This window comes from Hyla sarda, chromosome 5, assembly GCF_029499605.1.
Source record: "Hyla sarda isolate aHylSar1 chromosome 5, aHylSar1.hap1, whole genome shotgun sequence".
NCBI classification, from domain to species: domain Eukaryota; kingdom Metazoa; phylum Chordata; class Amphibia; order Anura; family Hylidae; genus Hyla; species Hyla sarda.
The window spans coordinates 334,427,835-334,454,539 of record NC_079193.1 but is presented as its reverse complement, the minus strand read 5'-3'; the positions used below and the strand labels follow the sequence as shown (position 1 = coordinate 334,454,539).

Here is a 26,705-nt window from a genome sequence, read left to right as displayed (position 1 = left end):
ACATTAGTCTCTACTGAAAATGAGGGACCTAGTCCAAATTCTGATAAAACTGTCCCATACCATTATCCTATCTTCACATAGTTTCACCAAGGGACTGTATAGTTCAGACTGCCGCTGAAATGCTCTAGAGCCTTTTTTTGGAATTGCATATGGTGATCTGCACAACCATCGAAACCCATCTTATGTGCTCATCTCTGTAGTAAGTGATGCAACAGCGGATAGACAGTGTCTACGCTCCACGCTCTGTAGGTTTGCACGGTCTACTGCTTCATGCTATTACCGTGAACTTAGAGCATCTAGAAGTAACAACACTTCCAGGTGACGGATGTAGCAGATCAGCGATTTTACACAATGACTTGCGGCAGAGGTGGCATCCTATGGCAGTGCCACATTAAGTCACTGAGCCTTTCAGTATGACCCATAACTTCACAAGGATTATCTATGGAGATTGTATGATGCATTTACTTGCAATGGGTATGGCTGAAACACCTGAACCCAATAACTAGAAAGGGGGTACATATACTTTTTGGAAATATATGGCGGAATTTGTTATGCTTTATTATTGGCATCAATTTTTTTTTCTGAAGATCCTGGTTTGCGCAAAAAAATTAGACCTTCCGCTGTTTTAGCCTAGCCGTGCCACTTCAAAGCAAGTGGGCTTTTCTTAGAGTAAAAAGGTGCATGGGCACTGCGCACTAGTGATGAGCAGCAGGGGCCATATTCAAATTTGTGATATTTCGCAAATATATTGACGATTATTCGTCCTATGTTCGCGAAATTTGCTATGTTCATTCACTTTTTTTTTTTTGCGTGCGAAAATTTGCATGGAAAATTTGCATGTGAAAAAAAAAAAAATAAATAAATAAACAGACCCACGTGATAGACCCCTATTCGCATGGAAAATTTGCATGTGAAAAAAAACACGAATATTCGTCATTCCGAATATATAGCACTATATTGTAAATATTCAGGAAATCGCGAAGTGCCAATATTCGTGATAAAGATTCGCATTACGAATATTCGTGCTCAACACTACTGCGCACGCCAAATTGACTAGTGACGTGGAGTCACAGACAATAAATATATAAATTGAGCCGGCGGGGCCCGCCTTCAGCATGCACTTCACAGAATATAGCAGTGGATCATCGGTGGGGCATATCTCCGGCCCAAAGGTATGTATTTTAGTCAGTGACCCCTCGTCAGACTCTGTAGACTCTACACCGTTTAGGGACTCACTTTATGGACAAGGGGAATGGTAGCGCTCACTTGTCAGTTTATTCATACACTTTGAGGAAGAATTTTAAAAAAAGGAACGGAGCAATAAAGGGTTCTAAGAAAATATGTCCTAGGCGTTGTTTTATAGTAAACACAATTAATTACTAATTAAGACATATCAGGATAGCTGACAGATCATTTTTAAAAGGGAACCTGTCACATGGAAATGCAGTTCAAGCTAGAACAGGAGGTGCTTAGCAGATTTGTGGGAGGAAAAGTTCCAGGATAACTGTCAGCAATCTGTGTATAAGTAGTCATGTGGGTTGTCCTACTCAGTGACAGTCAGCTATCTGTGATAAGTAGTCATGTGGGTTGTCCTACTCAGTGACAGTCAGCAATCTGTGATAACTAGTCATGTGGGTTGTCCTACTCAGTGACAGCCAGCTATCTGTGATAAGTAGTCATGTGGGTTGTCCTACTCAGTGACAGTCAGCTATCTGTGATAAGTAGTCATGTAGGTTGTCCTACTCAGTGACAGTCAGCTATCTGTGATAAGTAGTCATGTGGGTTGTCCTACTCAGTGACAGTCAGCTATCTGTGATAAGTAGTCATGTAGGTTGTCCTACTCAGTGACAGTCAGCTATCTGTGATATGTAGTCATGTGGGTTGTCCTACTCGGTGACAGTCAGCTATCTGTGATAAGTAGTCATGTGGGTTGTCCTACTCAGTGACAGTCAGCTATCTGTGATAAGTAGTCATGTGGGTTGTCCTACTCAGTGACAGTCAGCTATCTGTGATAAGTAGTCATGTGGGTTGTCCTACTCAGTGACAGTCAGCTATCTGTGATAAGTAGTCATGTGGGTTGTCCTACTCAGTGACAGTCAGCTATCTGTGATAAGTAGTCATGTAGGTTGTCCTACTCAGTGACAGTCAGCTATCTGTGATAAGTAGTCATGTAGGTTGTCCTACTCAGTGACAGTCAGCTATCTGTGATAAGTAGTCATGTAGGTTGTCCTACTCAGTGACAGTCAGCTATCTGTGATATGTAGTCATGTGGGTTGTCCTACTCGGTGACAGTCAGCTATCTGTGATAAGTAGTCATGTGGGTTGTCCTACTCAGTGACAGTCAGCTATCTGTGATAAGTAGTCATGTGGGTTGTCCTACTCAGTGACAGTCAGCTATCTGTGATAAGTAGTCATGTGGGTTGTCCTACTCAGTGACAGTCAGCTATCTGTGATAAGTAGTCATGTGGGTTGTCCTACTCAGTGACAGTCAGCTATCTGTGATAAGTAGTCATGTGGGTTGTCCTACTCAGTGACAGTCAGCTATCTGTGATAAGTAGTCATGTGGGTTGTCCTACTCAGTGACAGTCAGCTATCTGTGATAAGTAGTCATGTGGGTTGTCCTACTCAGTGACAGTCAGCTATCTGTGATAAGTAGTCATGTGGGTTGTCCTACTCAGTGACAGTCAGCTATCTGTGATAAGTAGTCATGTAGGTTGTCCTACTCAGTGACAGTCAGCTATCTGTGATAAGTAGTCATGTAGGTTGTCCTACTCAGTGACAGTCAGCTATCTGTGATAAGTAGTCATGTAGGTTGTCCTACTCAGTGACAGTCAGCTATCTGTGATATGTAGTCATGTGGGTTGTCCTACTCGGTGACAGTCAGCTATCTGTGATAAGTAGTCATGTGGGTTGTCCTACTCAGTGACAGTCAGCTATCTGTGATAAGTAGTCATGTGGGTTGTCCTACTCAGTGACAGTCAGCTATCTGTGATAAGTAGTCATGTGGGTTGTCCTACTCAGTGACAGTCAGCTATCTGTGATAAGTAGTCATGTGGGTTGTCCTACTCAGTGACAGTCAGCTATCTGTGATAAGTAGTCATGTGGGTTGTCCTACTCAGTGACAGTCAGCTATCTGTGATAAGTAGTCATGTGGGTTGTCCTACTCAGTGACAGTCAGCTATCTGTGATAAGTAGTCATGTGGGTTGTCCTACTCAGTGACAGTCAGCTATCTGTGATAAGTAGTCATGTGGGTTGTCCTACTCAGTGACAGTCAGCTATCTGTGATAAGTAGTCATGTAGGTTGTACTACTCAGTGACAGTCAGCTATCTGTTATAAGTAATAGTCATGTAGGTTGTCCTACTCGGTGACTGTCAGTTATCTGTGATAAGTAGTCATGTGGGTTGTCCTACTCGGTGACTGTCAGCAATCTGTGATAAGTAGTCATGTAGGTTGTCCTACTCGGTGACAGTCAGCTATCTGTGATAAGTAGTCATGTAGGTTGTTCTACTCAGTGACAGTCAGCTATCTGTGATAAGTAGTCATGTAGGTTGTCCTACTTGGTGACAGTCAGCTATCTGTGATAAGTAGTCATGTAGGTTGTCCTACTCGGTGACTGTCAGCTATCTGTGATAAGTAGTCATGTGGGCAGTCCTACTCTGTGACTGTCAGCAATCTGTGATAAGTAGTCATGTAGGTTGACCTACTCGGTGACTGTCAGCAATCTGTGATAAGTAGTCATGTGGGTTGTCCTACTCTGTGACTGTCAGCAATCTGTGATAAGTAGTCATGTGGGTTGTCCTACCCGGTGACTGTCAGCTATCTGTGATAAGTAGTCATGTGGGTTGTCCTACTCGGTGACTGTCAGAAATCTGTGATAAGTAGTCATGTGGGTTGTCCTACCCGGTGACTGTCAGCTATCTGTGATAAGTAGTCATGTGGGTTGTCCTACTCGGTGACTGTCAGTTATCTGTGATAAGTAGTCATGTGGGTTGTCCTACTCGTTGACTGTCAGTTATCTGTTATAAGTAGTCATGTAGGTTGTCCTACTCGTTGACTGTCAGCTATCTGTTATAAGTAGTCATGTAGGTTGTTCTACTCAGTGACAGTCAGCTATCTGTGATAAGTAGTCATGTAGGTTGTTCTACTCAGTGACAGTCAGCTATCTGTGATAAGTAGTCATGTAGGTTGTCCTACTCGGTGACAGTCAGCTATCTGTGATAAGTAGTCATGTAGGTTGTCCTACTCAGTGACAGTCAGCTATCTGTGATAAGTAGTCATGTAGGTTGTCCTACTCAGTGACAGTCAGCTATCTGTGATAAGTAGTCATGTAGGTTGTCCTACTTGGTGACAGTCAGCTATCTGTGATAAGAAGTCATGTGGGTTGTCCTACTCAGTGACAGTCAGCAATCTGTGATAAGTAGTCATGTGGGTTGTCCTACTTGGTGACTGTCAGCAATCTGTGATAAGTAGTCATGTGGGTTGACCTACTCTGTGACTGTCAGCTATCTGTGTATAAGTAGTCATGTGGGTTGTCCTACTCGGTGACTGTCAGCTATATGTGTATAAGTAATTATGTGGGCAGTCCTGCTCAATGATTGAGAACTGTCAGTGTGCATGGGTGTTCATGTACAAAGAGTAAGACCATCCACTTGGCAACTTTGCTCATTGTGGGCAAAGTAGTTAAAGGGGTTATCCAGGAAAAAACTTTTTTTTTATATATCAACTGGCTCCAGAAAGTTAAACAGATTTGTAAATTACTTCTATTAAAAAAATCTTAATCCTTTCAGTACTTATGAGCTTCTGAAGTTTAGGTTGTTCTTTTCTGTCTAAGTGCTCTCTGATGACACATGTCTCGGGAAACGCCCAGTTTAGAAGAGGTTTGCTATGGGGATTTGCTTCTAAACTGGGCGGTTCCCAAGACACAGGTCATCAGAGATTACTTAGACAGAAAAGAACAACCTTAACTTCAGAAGCTCATAAGTACTGAAAGGATTAAGATTTTTTAATAGAAGTAATTTACAAATCTGTTTAACTTTCTGGAACCAGTTGATATATAAAAAAAAGTTTTTTCCTGGAATACCCCTTTAAGTTGGTCGTCATACTCAATGCTTGAAACTCTTTGTATAAACACTTATTAGTCATTGAGTAGCACCACCCCCATGACTACTTAGCCCAGAATGTGCAGAGAGTTACGTGAATAAATGAGAAGTTATCCTGGAACTTTTCACACAAAACCCATTACTAGTATTACTGTGCACCAGGTCAAGGAAACTGCGAGTGTGTCTATATATAACTTATGACTAAGGGGGAGATTTATAAAAACCTGTGGAGAGGGAAAGTTGCTGAGTTGCCCATAGCAACCAATCAGATCGCTTCTTTCATTTTTTACAGGCCTTGTTAAGAATGAAAGAAGCAATCTGATTGGTTGCTATGGGCAACTGTTCCTCTCCAATGGTTTTGATAAATCTCCCCCTAGATTCTTTTCTCTTAGCTAATAAAGGAAACGGCACAGACACAAGTGCATGGTTGCACACTTCAGTGACTGCGGCAATGGCTGCACATCATCAGTATGGGGAACATTATGGAGACCAATGACCGGTACAGCTATTAGATAATCAAAACTCTAATTTAACAAATCTAAAAATATGGGGATGTCCAATTAGGACACACGTACTGACATAAGGGCATACTATGACATAATATCCACGTAAAAAAAAGCTGCTTTGCAATTGCACTAAAAGACCTGTGGCCAAACCAATAAACCGAGATGTTACGATCATTAAACAGCTTTGGGTGCCTTGATCTCAAACCTTTTCATGGTTTCTTAAAATGCCCTCCTGTTCCCAAGATATATGCACAGGGCTGATCTTGGTCCTGTACACACAATCCTGGGCAATAACATCTCCTCTACTCGATTGTCAGTAGAAGTAAATGGCATGAGCTGATCCCTACTCTTATGGATGAGGAATGGATGAACGTGGTTGAGTTGCACCGATGTTTCCCAGGCTGCCAACAATAAACTCTTTCAACTATATATTATACATCAATGCTATTTTAGGCTTTACAGAATGGGTAGGCTGCCACGAGTGTTGTCATTCACCTTGTGACAATTTTTGGCCTCTAATCTGGGATTGTGCGTTTCTGGATGGAGGTGACTGAACCTCTGTTTGTGGAGCATCCTTGAAATTTGTCTGTTTGGTCTATTAGATGAGGTGGTGTGGTCACACCGTGACAGGATATTTCTTTGAGACTCTCTTTTTGGGCCAAAAAGGTGACTGCGATGAGGGTAAAGGTCTCCTAGAGCAGTGGTTCTCAACCTTTTTGGCGACTGTACCCCCAAAGGCTGAAAGTATGTCTGCGGGTACCCCCTCGCACGGAACTTGCGCACGAGGGGTACCCGCGGGAAAAAAGGCGCGTTCTTACCTTTATACTAATGCATTCCTCCATCTTAATCCCTTTGTGCTATTATTCCCCCCTCCATCTTAATCCCCTTGTGTTATTATTCCTTCTCCATCTTTATCCCCTTGTGTTATTATTCCCCCTCCATCTTTATCCCCTTGTGTTATTATTCCCCCTCCATCTTTATCCCCTTGTGTTATTATTCCTCCTCCATCTTAATCCCCTTGTGTTATTATTCCCCCCTCCATCTTTATCCCCTTGTGTTATTATTCCTCCTCCATCTTTATCCCCTTGTGTTATTATTCCTCCTCCATCTTTATCCCCTTGTGTTATTATTCCCCCTCCATCTTAATCCCCTTGTGTTATTATTCCCTCCTCCATCTTTATCCCCTTGTGATATTATTCCTCCTCCATCTTAATCCCCTTGTGTTATTATTCCCCCCTCCATCTTTATCCCCTTGTGTTATTATTCCTCCTCCATCTTTATCCCCTTGTGATATTATTCCTCCTCCATCTTAATCCCCTTGTGTTATTATTCCCCCCTCCATCTTTATCCCCTTGTGTTATTATTCCTCCTCCATCTTTATCCCCTTGTGTTATTATTCCTCCTCCTCCATCTTTATCCCCTTGTTATTATTCCTCCCCCATCTTTATCCCCTTGTGTCATTATTCCTCCTCCATCTTTATCCCCTTGTGCTATTATTCCTCCTCCTCCATCTTTATCCCCTTGTGCCATTATTCCCCCTCCTCCATCTTTATCCCCTTGTGCCATTATTCCCCCTCCTCCATCTTTATCCCCTTGTGTTATTATTCCTCCTCCTCCATCTTTATTCCCTTGTGTTATTATTCCTCCTCCATCTTTATCCCCTTGTGCTATTATTCCTCCTCCTCCATCTTTATCCCCTTGTGCCATTATTCCCCCTCCTCCATCTTTATCCCCTTGTGTTATTATTCCCCCTCCTCCATCTTTATCCCCTTGTGTTATTATTCCCCCCTCCATCTTTATCCCCTTGTGTTATTATTCCCTCCTCCATCTTTATCCCCTTGTGTTATTATTCCTCCTCCATCTTTATCCCCTTGTGCTATTATTCCTCCTCCTCCATCTTTATCCCCTTGTGTTATTATTCCCTCCTCCATCTTTATCCCCTTGTGTTATTATTCCTCCTCCATCTTTATCCCCTTGTGTTATTATTCCCCCTCCATCTTTATCTCCTTGTGCGATTATTCCCTCCTCCATCTTTATCTCCTTGTGCGATAATTCCCTTCTCCATCTTTATCCCCTTGTGCGATTATTCCCTCTTCCATCTTAATCCCCTTGTGCCATTATTATCCAATATGGCAAAAGGGGATCAGAGGGAGGGGGGAATAATAGCACATGGGGATTAAGATGGAGGGGGAATAATAACACAAGGGGATTAATATGGAGGGGGGGGGGGGGGTTGATTATCCCTCCCTCCATCCTAATCCCCTTGTGTCATTATTCCCCCTCCCTCTGATCCCCTTTTGCCATTTCTCCCCTCCATATTAATCCCCTTGTGCCATTATTATCAGATATGGCAAAAGGGGGTCATAGGAAGGGGGAATGGCGCAAGAGGATTAAGATTGGAGGGCAGAGGGATAATGGCGGAGAGGGGATGGGGAGTAATAAAGCACAAGGCATACATCCCCCCTCTGTCCCACACAGTCCCCCTCCGTGCCATACAGTTCGGCGGGGCCACACTGACGTATGACGTCCTCCTGCGCTGTGTGGCAAGTCCGCACAACGTCAGGGGAGGTCGCACGTCTCCCCGGCAACCACCCAGCTCACTCACAGTAGCCATGGCCACACCGGAGCTCGGGCGGCGGCTACAGTACAGTGAGCTGCCGCGGCCATTCTCCGCTATGCGCTGTCAAATACTGGCCAATGCATGGCCGGTATTTGACAGCGCTTTCGCGTACCACCTGACAGCCACTGGTGTACCCCTAGGGGTAAGCATACCCCAGGTTGAGAACCCAGGTCCTAGAGTGTCCCAGTGGAAAAAACAAGTCAGTATGTTCATTTGATGAGAAAGTGAGGTCTTAATAGTACAACTCACCTTTGACTCACCACATAGCATCTTATCTCCTTTCATCCTTATCTAGGTTAAGTACAATTGCCCTAATACTGGGGTTGAGTGGTCTTGATTCTCCTTGGGCACTCCTTGGTTTGACCTTATTTATCCCTCCAGGGTTACTCTCCTGCCACCCTCTTTCTTCTTTTCTTTGATCCTCCTTAGGAGTCATAATTGATGAAATGATTCGTAAGAAAGTTGTGCTTTATTTGTTGTTCTTGTACTTTGTTATACAATGAAAACATACAGTACAATAAAAACATCAACAGTGTTGTTACCTTGTATTGGTACATTCTTAACCCTCTCTATGGTGATGTTATGATTAATAAAAACATTTAAAAAAAACCATACAATGGGATTTTCTAGGTTTTTGTTTTAGATTCTGTCTCTCACAGAAGAAGAGTTGAAGAGTACCTAAAAGAATTACAGACCTCTAAATGCTTTATAAGTAGGAAAACCTGCAAAATCAGCAGTGTATCAAATACTTGTTCTCCCCACTATATAACAAGCATGGGTGTAAATTGGGTGTAGGTCACACTGTGTATGCATGCGGTCTATGTCATGAAAAAAACGGAATGCATTTTTTTTTTTTTTTATTAACCCCTTAACGACCACGGACGTAAACGGAGGTACTTAGTGCACCAGGATGTACATTTACGTCCTGTGTATAACTGCGAGCATCGGAGCGGTGTTCGCGTCATACACTGCAGGTTCCGGTTGCTATCAGTAGCCAAGGACCTGCTGGTAATGGCCGACATCCACGGATTTTCGCCATTAACCCCTCAGATGCCGTGATCAATACAGATCACGGCATCTGCGGCAATGCGCATGTTAAAATAGATGATCGGATCGCCCACAGCGCTGCCGCGGTGATCTGATCATCTGTAATGGCGGACGGAGGTCCCCTCACCTGCCTCCAGCCATCTCCTCGGGTCTTCTCCTCTGGTCTGAGATCGAGCAGACCAGAGCAGAAAATCACCGATAACACTGATCAGTATGCATAACACTGAACAGTATTAGCAATCAAATGATTGCTATAAAAAATCCCCTATGGGGACATAAAAAGTGTAAAAAAAAAATTATTGAAAAATGTAAAAAAGTTAAAAATCCCTCCACCAATAAAAAAAATTAAAATTGTCCCTTTTTCCCCCCAAAAAGCATAAAAGTATTTGGTATTGCTGCATGCGTAAATGTCCGAACTATCAAAATATAATGTTAATAATCCCGTACGGTGAATGGCATAAACGTAAAAGGTTTTTATATGCAAATGTGGTATCAATAAAAAGTACAGATGACGGTGCAAAAAATGAGCCCTCATACCACCCTATATACGGAGAAATGAAAAAGTTATAGGTGGTCAAAATAGGGCGATTTTATACAAAAAGTTTGACATTTTTTTAAGCAGTACACAAATAGAAAAGCATATATCATGGGTATCATTTTAATCGTATTGACCCACAGAATAAAGAACACGTAATTTTTACCGTAAAGTGTACAGTGTGAAAACGAAACCCTCCAAAATGTGCTAAATTTTGGTATTCATTTAAATTTCCTCCCTAAAAAAATGATTCTTTGGGTTCACCGAACATTTTTGCGTAAAATGAGAGGTTTCATTACAAAGTACAATTGATCACGCAAAAAAACAAGCCCTTATATGGGTCTGTAAATAGAAATAAAAAAGAGTTCTGGATTTTACAAGGTGAGGGGGGAAAAAACAAACTCAAAAATAAAATTGGCATGGTCTAAAAATCATGACTCTCAATTTTGCACCTACAGACACATATAAGGGCTTGTTTTTTGCGTCACCAATTGTGCTTTGCAATCACATCACTTATTTTAGAATATAACCTGCGGTGAAACAAAAAAAAAATTTAATTATTTGTGGGGTGAAATAAAAAAAAAACATTTTGTAAATTTGGGGGCTCACGTTTCTACACAGTGCAATATTTGGTAAAAATGACAGCATATCTTTATTCTGTAGGTCCATACGGTTACAAGGATACCCAATTTATATAGGTTTTATTTTAATACTTAAAAAAATTATAAACTACATGCACCAAAATTAGTATGTTTAAAATTGGCACCTTATGACCCCTATAACTTTTTTATTTTTCCGTGTACCGAGCGGTATGAGGGCTCATTTTTTGTGCCGTCATCTGTAGTTTTTATCTGTACCATTTTTGTTTTGATGGGACTTTTTGATCGCTTTTTATTAATATTTTTATGGTATATGAAGTGACCAAAAATACACAATTTTGGAATTTGGTATTTTTTTTACGTGTACGCCATCGACCATGTAGTTTAGCTAACCTTATATTTTAATAGTTCGGACATTTACGCATGTGGCGGTACCATATATGATTATATTTATTCTTTATTACATTATTTTATTTAAAAAATGGGAAAAGGGGGGTGTTTTAAACTTTTAATAGGGAAGGGGTTAATGAACCTTTATTATCCTTTTTTTTTACATTTTTTTTTTTTTTAGCCCCCATAGGGTGCTAAAACATGCAATCTTCTGATTGCATACACTATTCAGTGCTCTGTCATTGCAAAGTGAAACTGGCGGTCTGCTGCTCTAGCCTGCTGCGCATAGTCCCGATCAGCTCCGCTGAACTGCCGGGAATATTTTACTTTAGTTTTAGACGCCGTAATCAACTTTGATCGCAGCATCTACAGGGTCAATGCTGGGCATCTGCCCGATCGGCCATGCCCGGCATCAGCCGTGGGTCCTGGCTGCCCGTAGCAACCAGGACCCACCGGGTTGAGAACAGTTTAAACCCAATAAACTGAGTCCTTAAGGATCGGGGATGCAGGGCGTATGCATACGCCCTGCGTCCCCAAGAGGTTAAAGGGGTAATCCGGTGCAATTTTTTTTTTTTTTTTAAATCAACTGGTGCCAGAAAGTTAAACAGATTTGTAAATTACTTCTATTAAAAAAATCTTAATCCTTCAGTACATCACGAGCACAGTGCTCTCTGCTGACATCTCTGTCCATTTTAGGAACTGTCCAGAGTAGGAAAAAATCCCCATAGCAAACATATGCTGCTCTGGGCAGTTCCTAAAATGGACAGAGATGTCAGCAGAGAGCACTGTGCTCGTGATTCAGCAGAAAGCACTGTGTTCCAAAAAGAAAATAATTTCCTCTGTAGTATTCAGCAGCTAATAAATACTGGAAGGATTACGATTTTTTTTTTTTTATAGAAGTAATTTACAAATCTGTTTACATTTCTGGCACCTGTTGATTTAAAAAAATAATAATTCTACTGGAGTACCCCTTTAAGGTCAAAATGGGCTTGGTCCTTAAGGGGTTAAAGAAGTATACATTTATGCAAAAAACTGTAAACTTCACGTCTGCGAAAATGAAACAGTCCGACTCATATCATGAGCTGATGAGCAACAAGGCCGCTTGTTAATGTGAGACAGTTTTCAATCAGTAGTGTGTGTATATATATATATATATTTATATATATATATATATAAATAAATAATATACACACAATACATTTTAGCTGTGAAGTAAGAAATAAGCCAAGAGGGTTTCTGAGGATAGAAATCTCTTTAGGGCAGCAGCACAATGTCCTTTCCTGCATCCTCAAAGCCAGCTGGAGCCCATTAGAGTCAAAGGATAAAGATAGAAAAATAGAGAAAAATAACACAAAGTTTACAAAAGAATGTATTGAGCGAAATACCAAAGGGCAATGTCCATCAGAAAGTTTATACTGGAGCGACAGCCTGCTAAAGTATTGGTCTCCCAGAAAGCACAGAGGAGCCGACTTATTACGGGTAAGATCACATGCAGCGAAGTCAATGGAGAATGGACAATAAATCCACAGCGTTTCCTACACAATATCTGACCTGCTGCACATCTGAATTTCAGACTGTAGGCCTAATTTTAAACCACATTTTTTGTGTATTTAAAGGGGTACTCCGCTGCTCAGTGTTTGGAACAAACTGTTCGAACGCTGGAGCCGGAAGCTCGTGACGTCACAGCCCCGCCCCCTCATGTCACTCCCCGTCCCCTCAATGCAAGTCTATGGGAGGGGGCGTGACGGCCGTCACGCCCCCTCCCATAGACTTGCATTGAGGGGGCGGGGCGTGACACAATGAGGGGGCGGGGCTGTGACGTCACGAGCTCCCGGCTCCAGCGTTCGGAACAGTTTGTACCAAATGCTGAGCATCGGAGTACCCCTTTAAGCTGCAGTGTGTGTATGAGTTTTTTTTTATTTATGTTTTTAATCTCATGTGGGGAGATATTTAAAAATTGGCCGATTCTGAGGCAGTTTAAATTTACACAGGCAGTCTAAGATTGCGCCAGATTTTTAACAAGGGCTCAGGCTGCTCGAAAATATGGTGCATAGTTGCGAAAGTAGGGGAACATTTATCACTGTCTTTATTTGCTTATATTCGGTGCATAAAAGTCTCACATGCACCTAAGCCACGCCCCCTCCCATAGACTTGCATTGAGGGGGGCATGGTGTGACGTTACGAGAGGGCGTGGCCGACACCCGCAGCACGTACACGGCGTTCGGAACTGAATGTTCTGAATGCTGGTCAGTGGAGTACCCCTTTAGAGACCCAAAAAACACGTTTTAAATGTCAAAAAGAAGGTTTTGATATTTTGTCAAAAAATGTTGAGGCTCTTAGCACACTCTTTGATCAAAATGTGTCCCCTATCCATCCACGTAGAACTGGCCTTACTGCAGGTGGGACCCTAAACACACTCACTTTACTCACCTCTCCTGGGATTTTAAATGGCAAATACAAGTGTATAATATTTCTGAGAGATAAAACACAAAGTATTACAAGGATGAGGTATATATAGTATCATTGTATATCTAAAATAACATATCTCAGACATATAATTGTAGGCAGCCAGCATTGTTTAAAACAAAAACAAACTCCTGATTGTTTTTATCTATTTAAAGGGGTACTCCGCTGCTCAGCATTTGGAACAAACTGTGGGGCAGGGCTATGAAGTCACGAGCTCCCGGCGCCGGCTTCAGCGCTCGGAACAGTTTGTTCCAAACGCTAAGCAGCAGAGTACCCCTTTAATAACAGCAGGGTAGGGTCACACATAGCGTATCTCAGTGCTTGCAAAATCTATGGGTATTTATTATTACTCCCATAGACTTTTCTAGCACAGAAATACTGAGCATCAAATACATGTATACGGGCAGTTTCTAGAAATGCTCATTGCTGATAACTGGCACGTGTAAGGCTGTGTTCACACTGTGCAGTGTGTATGTCAGTAAATTACTGGCACATATGCAGTCATGGCCGTAATTTGTATATAAAATGAAGTATTTCTCACAGAAAAGGATTGCAGTAACACATGTTTTCCTATACATGTTTATTCCCTTTGTGTGCATTGGAACTAAACCAAAAAAGGGAGGAAAAAAAGCTAATTGGACATAATGTCACACCAAACTCCAAAAATGGGCTCGACAAAATTATTGGCACCCTTTCAAAATTGTGGAAATATAAGATTGTTTCAGGCATGTGATGCTCCTTTAAACTCACCTGGGGCAAGTAACAGGTGTGGGCAATATAAAAATCACACCTGAAAGCAGATAAAAAGGAGAGAAGTTCACTTAGTCTTTGCATTGTGTGTCTGTGTTAAGTATGGACAACAGAAAGAGGAGAAGAGAACTGTCTGAGGACTTGAGAACCAAATTTGTGGAAAAATATCAACAATCTCAAGATTACAAGTCCATCTCCAGAGATCTAGATTTGCCTTTGTCCACAGTGCGCAACATTATCAAGATGTTAGCAGCCTATGGCACTGTAGCTAATCTCCCTGGGTGTGGACGGAAATGAAAAATTGATGAAGGGTGTCAATGCAGGATAGTCCGGATGGTGGATAAGCAGCCCCAAACAAGTTCCAAAGACATTCAAGCTGTCCTGCAGGCTCAGGGAACATCAGTGTCAGCACGAACTATCGGTCAATATTTAAATGAAATGAAACGCTATGGCAGGAGACCCAGGAGGACCCCACTGCTGACATATAACATATAAAAGCAAGACTACATTTGGTCAAAAAGAACTTCTGGGAAAATCCTTCTGGGAAAACATCTTGTGGACAGATGAGACCAAGATAGAGCTTTTCGGTGAAGCACATCATTCTACTGTTTACCGAAAACAGAATGAGGCCTACAAAGAAAAGAACACAGTACCTACAGTGAAATATGGTGGAGGTTCAATGATGTTTTGGGGTTGTTTTGCTGCCTCTGGTACTGGGTGCCTTGAATGTGTGCAAGGCATCATGACATCTGAGGATTACCACGGATTTTGGGTCGCACTGTACAGCCCAGTGTCAGAAAGCTGGGTTTGCGTCCGAGATCTTGGGTCTTTCAGCAGGACAATGACCCCAAATATATGTCAAAAAGCACCCAAAAATGGATGGCAACAAAGCGCTGGAGAGTTCTGAAGTGGTCAACAATTAATCCAGATCTAAATCCATTAAACACCTGTGGAGAGATCTTAAAATTGCTGTTGGGAAAAGGCGCCTTCCAATAAGAAAGACCTGAAGCAGTTTGCAAAGGAAGAGTGGTCCAACATTCCGGCTGAGAGGTGTAAGAAGCTTATTGATGGTTATAGGAAGTGACTGATTTCAGTTATTTTTTCCAAAGGGTGTGCAACCAAATATTAAGTTAAGGGTGCCAATAATTTTGTCCAGCCCATTTATGGAGTTTGGTGTGACATTATGACCAATTTGCTTTTTTTCCTCCCTTTTTTGGTTTAGTTCCAATACACACAAAGGGAATAAACACGTGTATAGCAAAACATGTGTTACTGCAATCCTTTTCTGTGAGAAATACTTCATTTTCTGGAAAAATTACAGGGGTGCCAACATTTACAGCCATGACTGTATAGCTAGTGTATATGCCAGTAAGTTATAGTATGAAAAAAATAACAATCAGGTCCTCCAATGGGATTAATACAAACAAAAAAACTCACAACCACACAAAAACACATTTTTACAGCATATATATTTAATAAAGTTTAAGTTCCAAAACACTAAATACTATACACATATTTGGTACATAATAACCTGTATAATAAATTTCTACCAGCATTCGTGTTTATTGGTATACGCTATAGAAAACAAATGAAATTGATACAAACTGAGGGTATGTTCACGCAGGACTGAGGCAATGCAGATTTTCTGGGAATTTTCCCATTTAATAACTCAACTGAAATCTACCAATGAGGCCACAGATAAACACATTAAGCTAAAATATATAATTTTTATTATTAAAGATGGTAAGAAAAACAATGCCTCACAATACAGTGCTCAGAAAGGTATCAAATCAGATATAGCACTAAATAATGAACACAAAACCAAGGGAGGGGGTTTAGGGTACAGGTGAAAAACCTGACCTGACCAACTCTACCTAGTCTAACCCCTTGCCCTCACTACAATAAATGTGGACAGGGAATAGGGATAGTAGAAGTCACATATACATTAAGAATAAACAATGCAATGACTTAATATGTATATACTCTTACTCCTAATGACCTACGCGTTTCACCCTTACTTGTAGTTAGGGGTTCATCAGGGCTCAGGGGAGCAGTCAACATATCATATGATATGTTGACTGCTCCCCTGAGCCCTGATGAACCCCTAACTACAAGTAAGGGTGAAACGCGTAGGTCATTAGGAGTAAGAGTATATACATATTAAGTCATTGCATTGTTTATTCTTAATGTATATGTGACTTCTACTATCCCTATTCCCTGTCCACATTTATTGTAGTGAGGGCAAGGGGTTAGACTAGGTAGGGTTGGTCAGGTCAGGTTTTTCACCTGTACCCTAAACCCCCTCCCTTGGTTTTGTGTTCATTATTTAGTGCTATATCTGATTTGATACCTTTCTGAGCACTGTATTGTGAGGCATTGTTTTTCTTACCATCTTTAATAATAAAAATTATATATTTTAGCTTAATGTGTTTATCTGTGGCCTCATTGGTAGATTTCAGTTGAGTTATTATTTAGTAAAATTGTCTCCAAGGGCATGTATATCATTGGCTGAAGGATCATATATCTCCTTTTTCTGGGTTTTGTGATTTTCCCATTTAACTTTAACAGGGAAGCTAAAATGTGCAGCATTTCTGTCCTGTGTGAACGTACACTACAGGTCAATGTGTAAGCACCACATAATGGCACCTATATAAAGTAAAACTGACTCCTACAGCCTTGTCAAACAAAAAGAAAAAAAAATTGTTCTCGTCTGAATGAGCAACAATGCAGATATTGGATATAGTTTTTATTTGAAATACATCTGTATGAAGAACATTGGTGTTAGAGATGAGCGAATTTACAGTAAATTCGATTCGTCACGAACTTCTCGGCTCGGCAGTTGATGACTTATCCTGCATAAATTAGTTCAGTTTTCAGGTGCTCCGGTGGGCTGGAAAAGGTGGATACAGTCCTAAGAGACTCTTTCCTAGGACTGTATCCACCTTTTCCAGCCCACGGGAGCACCTGAAAGCTGAACTAATTTATGCAGGAAAAGTCATCAACTGCCGAGCTGAGAAGTTCGTGACAAATCGAATTTACTGTAAATTCGCTCATCTCTAATTGGTGTCTTTGGTCTTTTACCCCCACAAATGATGTAGAATAACAACTCTTGGTAGGAGAAATATGGGGCAAATTATGTGAATCCACAGGAAAGGGTAATAAGTGTCTGATCGCGGGGGTCCCACTGCTAGGACCCCTGCAACCTCCTGCCTGGCGCCCCGGCTCTCCATATGCATGGAGCTGTGTCGACGACTGCACAATTAGGTGGCCGACGCAATCCCTCCATATAGGACAGCCGGGGCGGCAGGCAGGAGACCGCGGGGGCCCCAGCAGTCTGTCCCCCCAACAAACCCCCCCCCCCCCCGATCAGACACTTATCCCCCATACTGTGCATAGGGGATACGTTGTTAAAGGGGCACTCTGGTGGAAAACATTTATATATATTTTTTTATATGAACTGGTGCCAGAAAGTTAAACAGATTTGTAAATTACTTCTATTTAAAAACGTAATCCTTCCCGTACGTATTAGCAGCTGTATGCTACAGAGGAAATTCTTTTCTTTTTGACGAGAAGTTCGTGACGAATCGAATTTACTGTAAGTTCGCTCTTCTCTATTTATAATCCAAACCTGTTGGATTTCTGCACATCCACTTCCATTATAGTTGTGATATTAGCAGGGCAATGCTGCAGTATTATGTCAAGTGACCGCAATAAGCCATCTAGCCCTAAGTCTATCCATATCAAAAGGCACTTCGATTTTATGCCTATGGACCAGTGTTTCCCAACCAGAGTGCCTCCAGCTGTTGCAAAACTACAACTCCCAGGATGCCCGGACAGCCGCTGGCTGTCCGGGCATCCTGGGAGTTGTAGTTTTGCAACAGTTGGAGGCACCTTGGTATAGACTCATACAGACGACAGGGCCATGTGCACAGAGTATGGAAGCACCAGGACTCCCTTTGGCTCTCAATTACGGAGCCACAGGCACACCATATGCTGCTCTTCTGCTTATGACACCTTATTATGAAGATCTTCCCTCCTATAAGCACTGTTTCTAAAGAAGAACATGTTCATACGATAGCAACTGATAAGAGGAAATGACTGTGGCATTTTCTATCTGTTGCATAAGAGAAACAGAAACATCTTCTGTATTAAATTGAAGGTATGCAGAGATACTGTGGGGCTGCGTAAAGGAGCGTGTCATACATGCAGACAAAGGGACCGATGTATGCATGTATATCTTTATCTAATTACTGTTAAATTGACTTTCCAGTGGCACAGACATATATATATATATATATATATATCACACACACACACACACACACATTATATATATATATATATATATATATATATATATATATATATACACACACCCACACCATTCCAAATGAGAACACAGCAAAGGGTGACTGTATTCTGGATGAAAAAAGTAGCTAAAAATGTATTACACCAATAGCAAATATATGCAACGTTTCGGCCTGGTGGCCTTTCTCAAGCGGCCACCAGGCCGAAACGTCGGACATATTTGCTAGTGTGCAATACATTTTTAGCTACTTTTTTCATCCTGAATACAGTCACCTTTTGCGGTGTTCTCATTTGGAACGGAATACATTGAATACAGCATTGGCAAACTGGTTGGACACTTGCAGATGTGTTGAAGGTTCGTGTGCTGACTTCTCTGTGTATAATATATATATATATATATATATATATATATATATATATATATATATATATAGACAAAAGGATACGTCAGCCAGCACTATTGATTCCAAACTATTATATGGACCTGGCTTACAGGTGCAAGCTGCTGGGCTAGATATACAGCAACCGGAGAATACAGCAGCACACTGCTAGCACAAAGATATAGATAAAACTTGAAAAGCTATACAGCTATGGTGTAATAAATGAAAATATAAAATTATGAAAGTGAGGTGCTTAGCTTGCAATTTGGCGGCCAAATAGCTTGGACCGTCCCACCGCGATAAGGTGACCTCATATGGGACGGACCCTACACTATGAATATGCCTCTGTGTGATCAGTTCAGCAGGCATTGCAGGATCTGAAACATCCGAGACACCTTATTTACACCTGATACAGGTGGGTGGGGTGCAAGAGCCAACATGGAGGTAGCCATAAATCTTAGCTTGGGACTCTTATTGAGAGCTTGCTCTTCTGAGTGTTGCTGTGTAAGAGGGGGCGTGAAAGAGGAGTTACAAAAACAGGAGTTTGAAAGCAGGAGGTTGAGATCGCTGTGAGTGTTAATTTCTGAACCCACAAGGTCTACAAAAAATTTTAAGTGTAATTTTGACTGTCTGTTTTTTCCTATACATTTGTGAAATCCCTATAACTAGATGGCCTCCATGTTGGAAAATGCAGTCCAATGTACATCCTGTTCAATGTATGCAATCCTTGAACAACAGTTTGAGGGTGCATATTGTTGTGCGAGATGTGTGCTAGTTGTCCGTTTGGAAGCCCAGATCCTACATCTAGAGGGGCGACTGGCAACAATGAGAAGCATTAACAACATGGAGAGGAGTCTCCTGCTCACTGAGCAGGCACTCTCGGGAATAGAGGTGGGGGAGGACAGTGGGACGGAGTTGCAGGACAGTCAGGCAGTTAGCTGGGTTACAGTTAGAAAGAGGGGTAGGGGAAAAAGTGTCAGGGAGGCTAGTCCTGAACTGGCACACCCCAACAAGTTTGCCCGCTTGGCAGATGAGGGGGATGCCATTACAGAGCTAGCAGAACTGCAGCAGGATACCGCCTCTGACCGCCAGAGGGGTGTCTGCTCCAGTAAGGAGGGAGGGAGGAGTACAGGGCAGGCCAGACAGGTACTAGTGGTGGGGGACTCAATTATTAGGGGGACAGACAGGGCAATCTGTCATAAAGACCGGGATCGCCGAACAGTGTGTTGTCTGCCTGGCACACGAGTTCGGCACATCGCGGATCGGGTTGACAGGTTGCTGGGCGGGGCTGGAGAGGACCCAGCAGTCATGGTACATATTGGCACCAATGACAAAGTAAGAGGTAGGTGGAGTGTCCTTAAAAATGATTTCAGGGACTTAGGCCGCAAGCTTAAGGCAAGGACCTCCAAGGTAGTATTTTCTGAAATACTACCAGTACCACGAGCCACACCAGAGAGGCAGCGGGAGATCAGGGAGGTAAACAAGTGGCTCAGAAGCTGGTGTAGGAAGGAAGGGTTTGGGTTCATGGAGAACTGGGCTGACTTCGCTGTCGGTTACCGGCTTTACCGTAGGGACGGGCTGCACCTCAATGGGGAGGGTGCAGCTTTGCTTGGGGAGAAGATGGCTAGAAGGGTGGAGGAGTGTTTAAACTAGGGACTTGGGGGGAGGGAACCTACAGCAAAGAGGGGGAAGATAGTGTAGATAGAGAGGTGGGAATTATAAATGTACCTGGGGGTGGAGCGGAGGGAGGGGTTAGAATAGTTAATAGGAATAGGCTTCATAGGAAAATAAAACTTACACCCTTGAATCCCATTAACCCCAATAACATAAAGGATGGAAATGTAAAGTGTATGTTCACAAATGCCAGAAGCCTAGCAAATAAAATTGGGGAGCTTGAGGCCTTGATACTGGAGGAACATATTGATATAGTTGGGGTCACTGAGACATGGCTGGACTCCTCGCATGACTGGGCTGTCAATCTGCAGGGGTTTACATTGTTTCGCAAGGATAGAATGAACAGAAAAGGTGGTGGAGTCTGTCTGTATGTAAGAAGTGGTATGAAAGTCAGTGTGAACGATGCCATAGTGTGTGATGATTCTGAGGAGGTGGAATCACTGTGGGTAGAATTACAAAAGGAGGGAAATACTGAAAAAAGAATATTTGGTGTTATCTACAGACCCCCTAATATCACTGAAGAGATAGAAGGTCGGCTGTATAAACAAATAGAGAGGGCCGCCCGGGCAGGTACAGTGGTAATAATGGGAGATTTTAACTATCCAGATATAGATTGGGGTCCGGGGTTGGCTAAAACTACAAAGGGGCGACAATTCCTAAATTTATTGCAGGATAATTTTATGGGCCAGTTTGTGGAGGACCCAACAAGAAGTGATGCCTTGTTGGATCTGATCATTTCCAACAACGCAGAGCTGGTTGGTAATGTAACTGTGCGGGAAAACCTTGGTAATAGCGACCACAATATAGTTACTTTTGACTTAAAATGTAGAAAACAAAGACAGGCGGGGAAGGCAAAAACATATAACTTTAAAAAGGCAAATTTCCCTGGGCTGAGGGCTGCACTACAGGACATAGACTGGGGGGAGGTGTTCTCAAATACTGATACAGAAGGTAAATGGGACATCTTTAAATCAACTGTAAATAACTATACAGCTAAATATATACCAAAGGGGAACAAATATAAACGATTAAAACTAAATCCTACATGGCTGACAAATGATGTTAAAAGAGCAATAAACAACAAAAAAATAGCCTTCAAAAAATACAAATCTGATGGGTCAGCTATAACATTTAAACAGTACAAAGAGCTTAATAAAATCTGTAAAAATGTAATAAAAACAGCAAAAATTCAAAACGAGAGACAGGTGGCCAAAGAAAGCAAAACTAATCCTAAATATTTTTTTAGATATATAAATGCAAAAAAACCAAGGACAGAGCATGTAGGACCCCTTAATAACGATAATGGGGAGGTTGTCACGGGCGATCAAGATAAGGCGGAGCTACTGAATGGGTTCTTTAGTTCTGTATACACTATGGAAGAAGGAGCTGACATTGGCCAGGTCAGTGCTGGTAACACATCATATAATGTATTGAACTGGCTTAATGTAGAGATGGTACAAGGTAAGTTAAGTGATATAAATGTAAGCAAATCCCCTGGGCCGGATGGACTACACCCAAGAGTTCTTAGAGAGGTAAGTTCAGTAATATCTGTACCCCTGTTCATGATATTTAGAGATTCTCTGGTGTCTGGTATTGTGCCAAGGGACTGGCGCAAGGCGAATGTGGTACCAATCTTCAAGAAGGGCTCTAGGTCTTCCCCAGGAAACTATAGACCGGTAAGTCTAACGTGCATTGTGGGTAAATTGTTTGAAGGACTTATAAGGGATTACATACAGGAATACATAGGGGATAATTGTATTATAAGTGATAGCCAGCATGGGTTTACTAAGGATAGAAGTTGTCAAACCAATCTAATTTGCTTTTATGAAGAGGTGAGTAGAAGCCTTGACAGAGGAATGGCTGTGGATATAGTGTTTCTGGATTTTGCTAAAGCGTTTGATACTGTCCCTCATAGACATCTGACAGGTAAGTTAAGGTCCTTGGGCTTGGAAACTTTAGTTTGTAACTGGATTGAACACTGGCTCATGGATCGTACCCAGAGAGTGGTGGTCAATGATTCGTACTCTGATTGGTCCCCGGTTATTAGTGGTGTACCCCAAGGTTCAGTACTGGGCCCGCTGCTGTTTAATTTATTTATCAATGATATAGAGGATGGTATTAACAGCTCTGTTTCTATCTTTGTAGATGACACCAAGCTTTGTAGCACGGTACAGTCTATAGAGGATGTGCATAAGTTACAAGATGACTTGGATAGACTAAGTGTCTGGGCATTCACTTGGCAAATGAGGTTCAATGTGGATAAATGTAAAGTTATGCATCTGGGTACTAATAACATGCATGCATGCATTGTATGTCTTAGGGGGGATTAAACTGGCATAGTCACTGGTAGAGAAGGATCTGGGTGTACTTGTAGATCACAGACTACAGAATAGCATGCAATGTCAGGCTGCTGCTTCCAAAGCCAGCAGGATATTGTCATGTATCAAAAGAGGCATGGACTCAAGGGACAGGGACATAATACTCCCCCTTTATAAAGCATTGGTACGGCCTCACCTGGAATATGCTGTTCAGTTTTGGGCACCTGTCCATAAAAGGGACACTGCGGAGTTGGAAAGGGTGCAGAGACGTGCGACTAAACTAATATGGGGCATGGAACATCTTAGCTATGAGGAGCGATTAAAGGAGTTACAATTGTTTAGTCTTGAGAAGAGACGTTTAAGGGGGGATATGATAAACGTATATAAGTATATAAATGGCCCATACAAAAAATATGGAGAAAAACTGTTCCAGGTTAAACCCCCCCAAAGGACGAGGGGGCACTCCCTCCGTCTGGAGAAGAAAAAGTTTAGTCTAAAGGGGCGACACGCCTTCTTTACCGTGAGGACTGTGAATTTATGGAACGGTCTACCTAAGGAACTGGTCACAGCAGGAACAATTAACAGCTTTAAAACAGGATTAGATACATTCATGGAACAAAATAACATTAATGCTTATGAAGAAATATAAAATCCCATCCCTTCCCCAATATCGCGCCACACCCCTACCCCTTAATTCCCTGGTTGAACTTGATGGACATATGTCTTTTTTCGACCGTACTAACTATGTAACTATGTATGTACAATACAGATAAAAGGATACGTCAGCCAGCACTATTGATTCCAAACTATTATATAGACCTGGCTTACAGGTGCAGGCTGCTGGGCTAAATATACAGCAACAGAAGAATACAGCAGCACACTGCTAGCACAAAGATATAGATAAAACATGAGTATATAGATACAACATGAAAAGCTATACAGCTATGGTGGGACGGTCCAAGCTATTTGGCCGCCAAATTGGAAGCTAAGTACCTCACTATTTCATAACTTCATAATTTTATATTTTCATTTATATTTAATATTTTCACCATAGTTGTATAGCTTTTCATGTTGTATCTATATACTCATGTTTTATCTATATCTTTGTGCTAGCAGTGTGCTGCTGTATTCTTCTGTTGCTATATATATATATATATATATATATATATATATGTGTGTATGTATAAATAAAAATATAGGAGTATGGCACCATAACTCAAGGGGTCCAAAACACTAAATAATATACACATATTTGGTATATAATAACCTACATTTTTAGAAGGAAAAATGGAAGTCCAGCGCGATGTAATCAAAGCAGATCATGCGGTTTACTGTATCAAGCATGCAAAACAACAATGATGCATGGTGGTGACGCGTTTCGGCCGGTGTCACCACCATGCATCATTGTTGTTCTGCATGCTTTGATACAATAAACCGTATGATCTGCTTTGATCTGCTGGACTTCCATTTTTTTTCTTCTATCTTGTCTTCGGCGAGGTCCGCACCTGTCCGGGTCATGGTTGGTCGTCCTGAGTGAGCTGACCACCACTTTCTCTTTGTGAACCTGCATTTTTGTCAAAATAAAAATGAATATAAATTGAGGGTATGCTCACACAGGACTAAAACAATGCAGATTTACTGGAGATTTTCCCATTTAACTTCAATAGGGAAGCTATAATATGCAATAAATCTGCAGCATTTCTGTCCTGCTTGAATAACCCTACAGGTCAATGTGGTTGAGAAACACTTGTACGCATACAATCTGATCGGTCTATAGGCATACAATCTGATAGGTCTATAGGCATACAATCTGATAGGTCTATAGGCATACAATCTGATAGGTCTATAGGCATACAATCTGATAGGTCTATAGGCATACAATCTGATCGGTCTATAGGCATACAATCTGATCGGTCTATAGGCATACAATCTGATCGGTCTATAGGCATACAATCTGATCGGTCTATAGGCATACAATCTGATCGGTCTATAGGCATACAATCTGATCGGTCTATAGGCATACAATCTGATCGGTCTATAGGCATACAATCTGATCGGTCTATAGGCATACAATCTGATCGGTCTATAGGCATACAATTGAAATGTCTTCTGTTATGGATGGACTTGGGGCTAGATGGCCAGACTGCCGTCACTTGACATAATATTGCGGCGTTGCCCTGCCTGCGGTGATGCCATAAGTACAGACTGTAAACAATAACTGGTGGTCCCGTCACGTCTGGTCCTCAAGTATAACATGATGCTGAATGAGAAATCAGCATTTGATCTCAGAGGTTGATATCAGTCAGTTTGTTATTTTAAAGGAGTACTCTGACAAAAATTCACTTATCCCCTATCCACAGGATACGGAAAATGTAGCTGACCGCTGGGGCCCCCTGCGACCTCCAGGACTGGACCCCGGCATTTTCAGTGAGAAGCATGTGTCATCTACCAGTAGACGGCACAAGCTCCATTCATTTCTAAGAGAGCACCAATAAGCTGTACTCAGGTCGTTTCGGCACTCCCATACAAATAAATAGAGCGCTGGGTCTCGTCTCGGTGATCGCGGGTGGCTCCAATGGTTGGACCCCTGCAATCAGCTACTTATCTCCTATCCTGTGGATAGGGGATAAATTAATTCTTGCTGCAGATCTCCTTTAAAACACTTAGGGCCTTTTAAAGGTTTCAAACACACATATACATTTTTTAAGGGCGAGTTCACACATTTAGGTTTTTAAACACAGTTTTTAATACCAAAGCCAAGAATGGATAAAAAAAAAAAAAAAAATAATATATATATATATATATATGGTATATATGTCCTCCTTTTATGATCCATTTCTGGCTTTGGCTTCAAAAACTGCAGAAAATAAGGCAGAAAATGGGAAATCACCATTAGAGTTTTCCTACAAATTATCTTCTCCACTAATAAGCATCAGAGTCATGGGCGTCAACTGTTGCTTACCGGAAATAAAGCATATAGATGCCAGAAATATGGTGCGACATTTATAAATGCTTTGTGGTATCTTATTAAAGGAGGAAAACATATTCTTTTTTTAAATCAACAGGGGCCAGAAAGTTAAACAGATTTGTAAATGACTTCTATTAAAAAATATTACCCTTCCAGTATTTTTTAGCAGCTGTATGCTACAGAGGAAATTATTTTCTTTTGGAATTTCTTTTTTGTCTTGTCCACAGTGCTCTCTGCTGACACCTGATGCCCATATCAGGAACTGTCCAGAGCAGCATAGGTTTGCTATGGGGATTTTCTCCTGCTCTGGACAGTTCTTGATACGGGCATCAGGTGTCAGCAGAGAGCACTGTGGACAAGACAAAAGATAAATTCCAAAAGAAAATAATTTCCTCTGTAGCATACAGCTGCTAAAAAATACTGGAAGGGTTAAGATTTTTAATAGAAGTAAATGACAAATCTGTTTAACTTTCTGGCATCAGTTGACTTAAAAAAAAAAAAAAAAAATTCCACCGGAGTACCCCTTTAAGTACTGGCAGGCATTTCTAAAGAAAAAGGGAGGACGTGACTAAGCAGTCAAAATATTGCAACACATGATCCATCTTATAAGCGGAGCCAAGAGAAATTATCACCATGGTACGAGAGGTTAAACTTGTCATACAGGCCGCCCTTTCACTTCAAGTTGCAACAAACGTATAAATTGTCACGTGATAATCCTTTATTGTTGTGGAGACGTATATCCAGAACAAACCCCTTTTTATGAGGCATTTCTCATAACAATAGCTGAATGTTTGGGTCCCAGCTGCTGGACCCCAATATTTGTCTCTCACTGTAGCAGGGAAAATGTAAAAAACATCCTTAAAGGGGTACTCCGGTGGAAAACTTTTTTTTTTTTAAATCACCTGGTGCCAGAAAGTTAAACAGATTAATTTTATTTAAAAATCGTAACCCTTCCAGTACTTATCAGCTGCTGTATGCTCCAGAGGAAGTTGAGTAGTTCTTTCCAGTCTGACCACATTGCTCTCTGCTGACACCTCTGTCCA

The 26,705-nt window shown here is 41.6% G+C and overlaps 1 protein-coding gene across 8 annotated transcripts in view; it reads right to left on the bottom strand.

Annotated features, from left to right (window-relative positions):
• The window catches only part of CFAP418 (cilia and flagella associated protein 418), a 102,262-nt gene that overhangs the window by 47,709 nt on the left and 27,848 nt on the right, over nucleotides 1-26,705 (bottom strand). For 3 of the 8 annotated variants that reach the window (XM_056522440.1, XM_056522442.1, XM_056522441.1), the window contains one exon: nucleotides 23,843-24,258. The exons of 4 other annotated variants lie outside the window; for them this stretch is intronic. In XM_056522440.1, coding sequence (XP_056378415.1) covers nucleotides 24,096-24,258 — 163 coding nt within the window. In that variant the 3' untranslated portion in view covers nucleotides 23,843-24,095. Of the gene's footprint in view, nucleotides 1-8,581; nucleotides 8,652-23,842; nucleotides 24,259-26,705 lie in introns of those variants that run through there. One more of the 8 variants, XM_056522448.1, reaches the window with a different exon arrangement.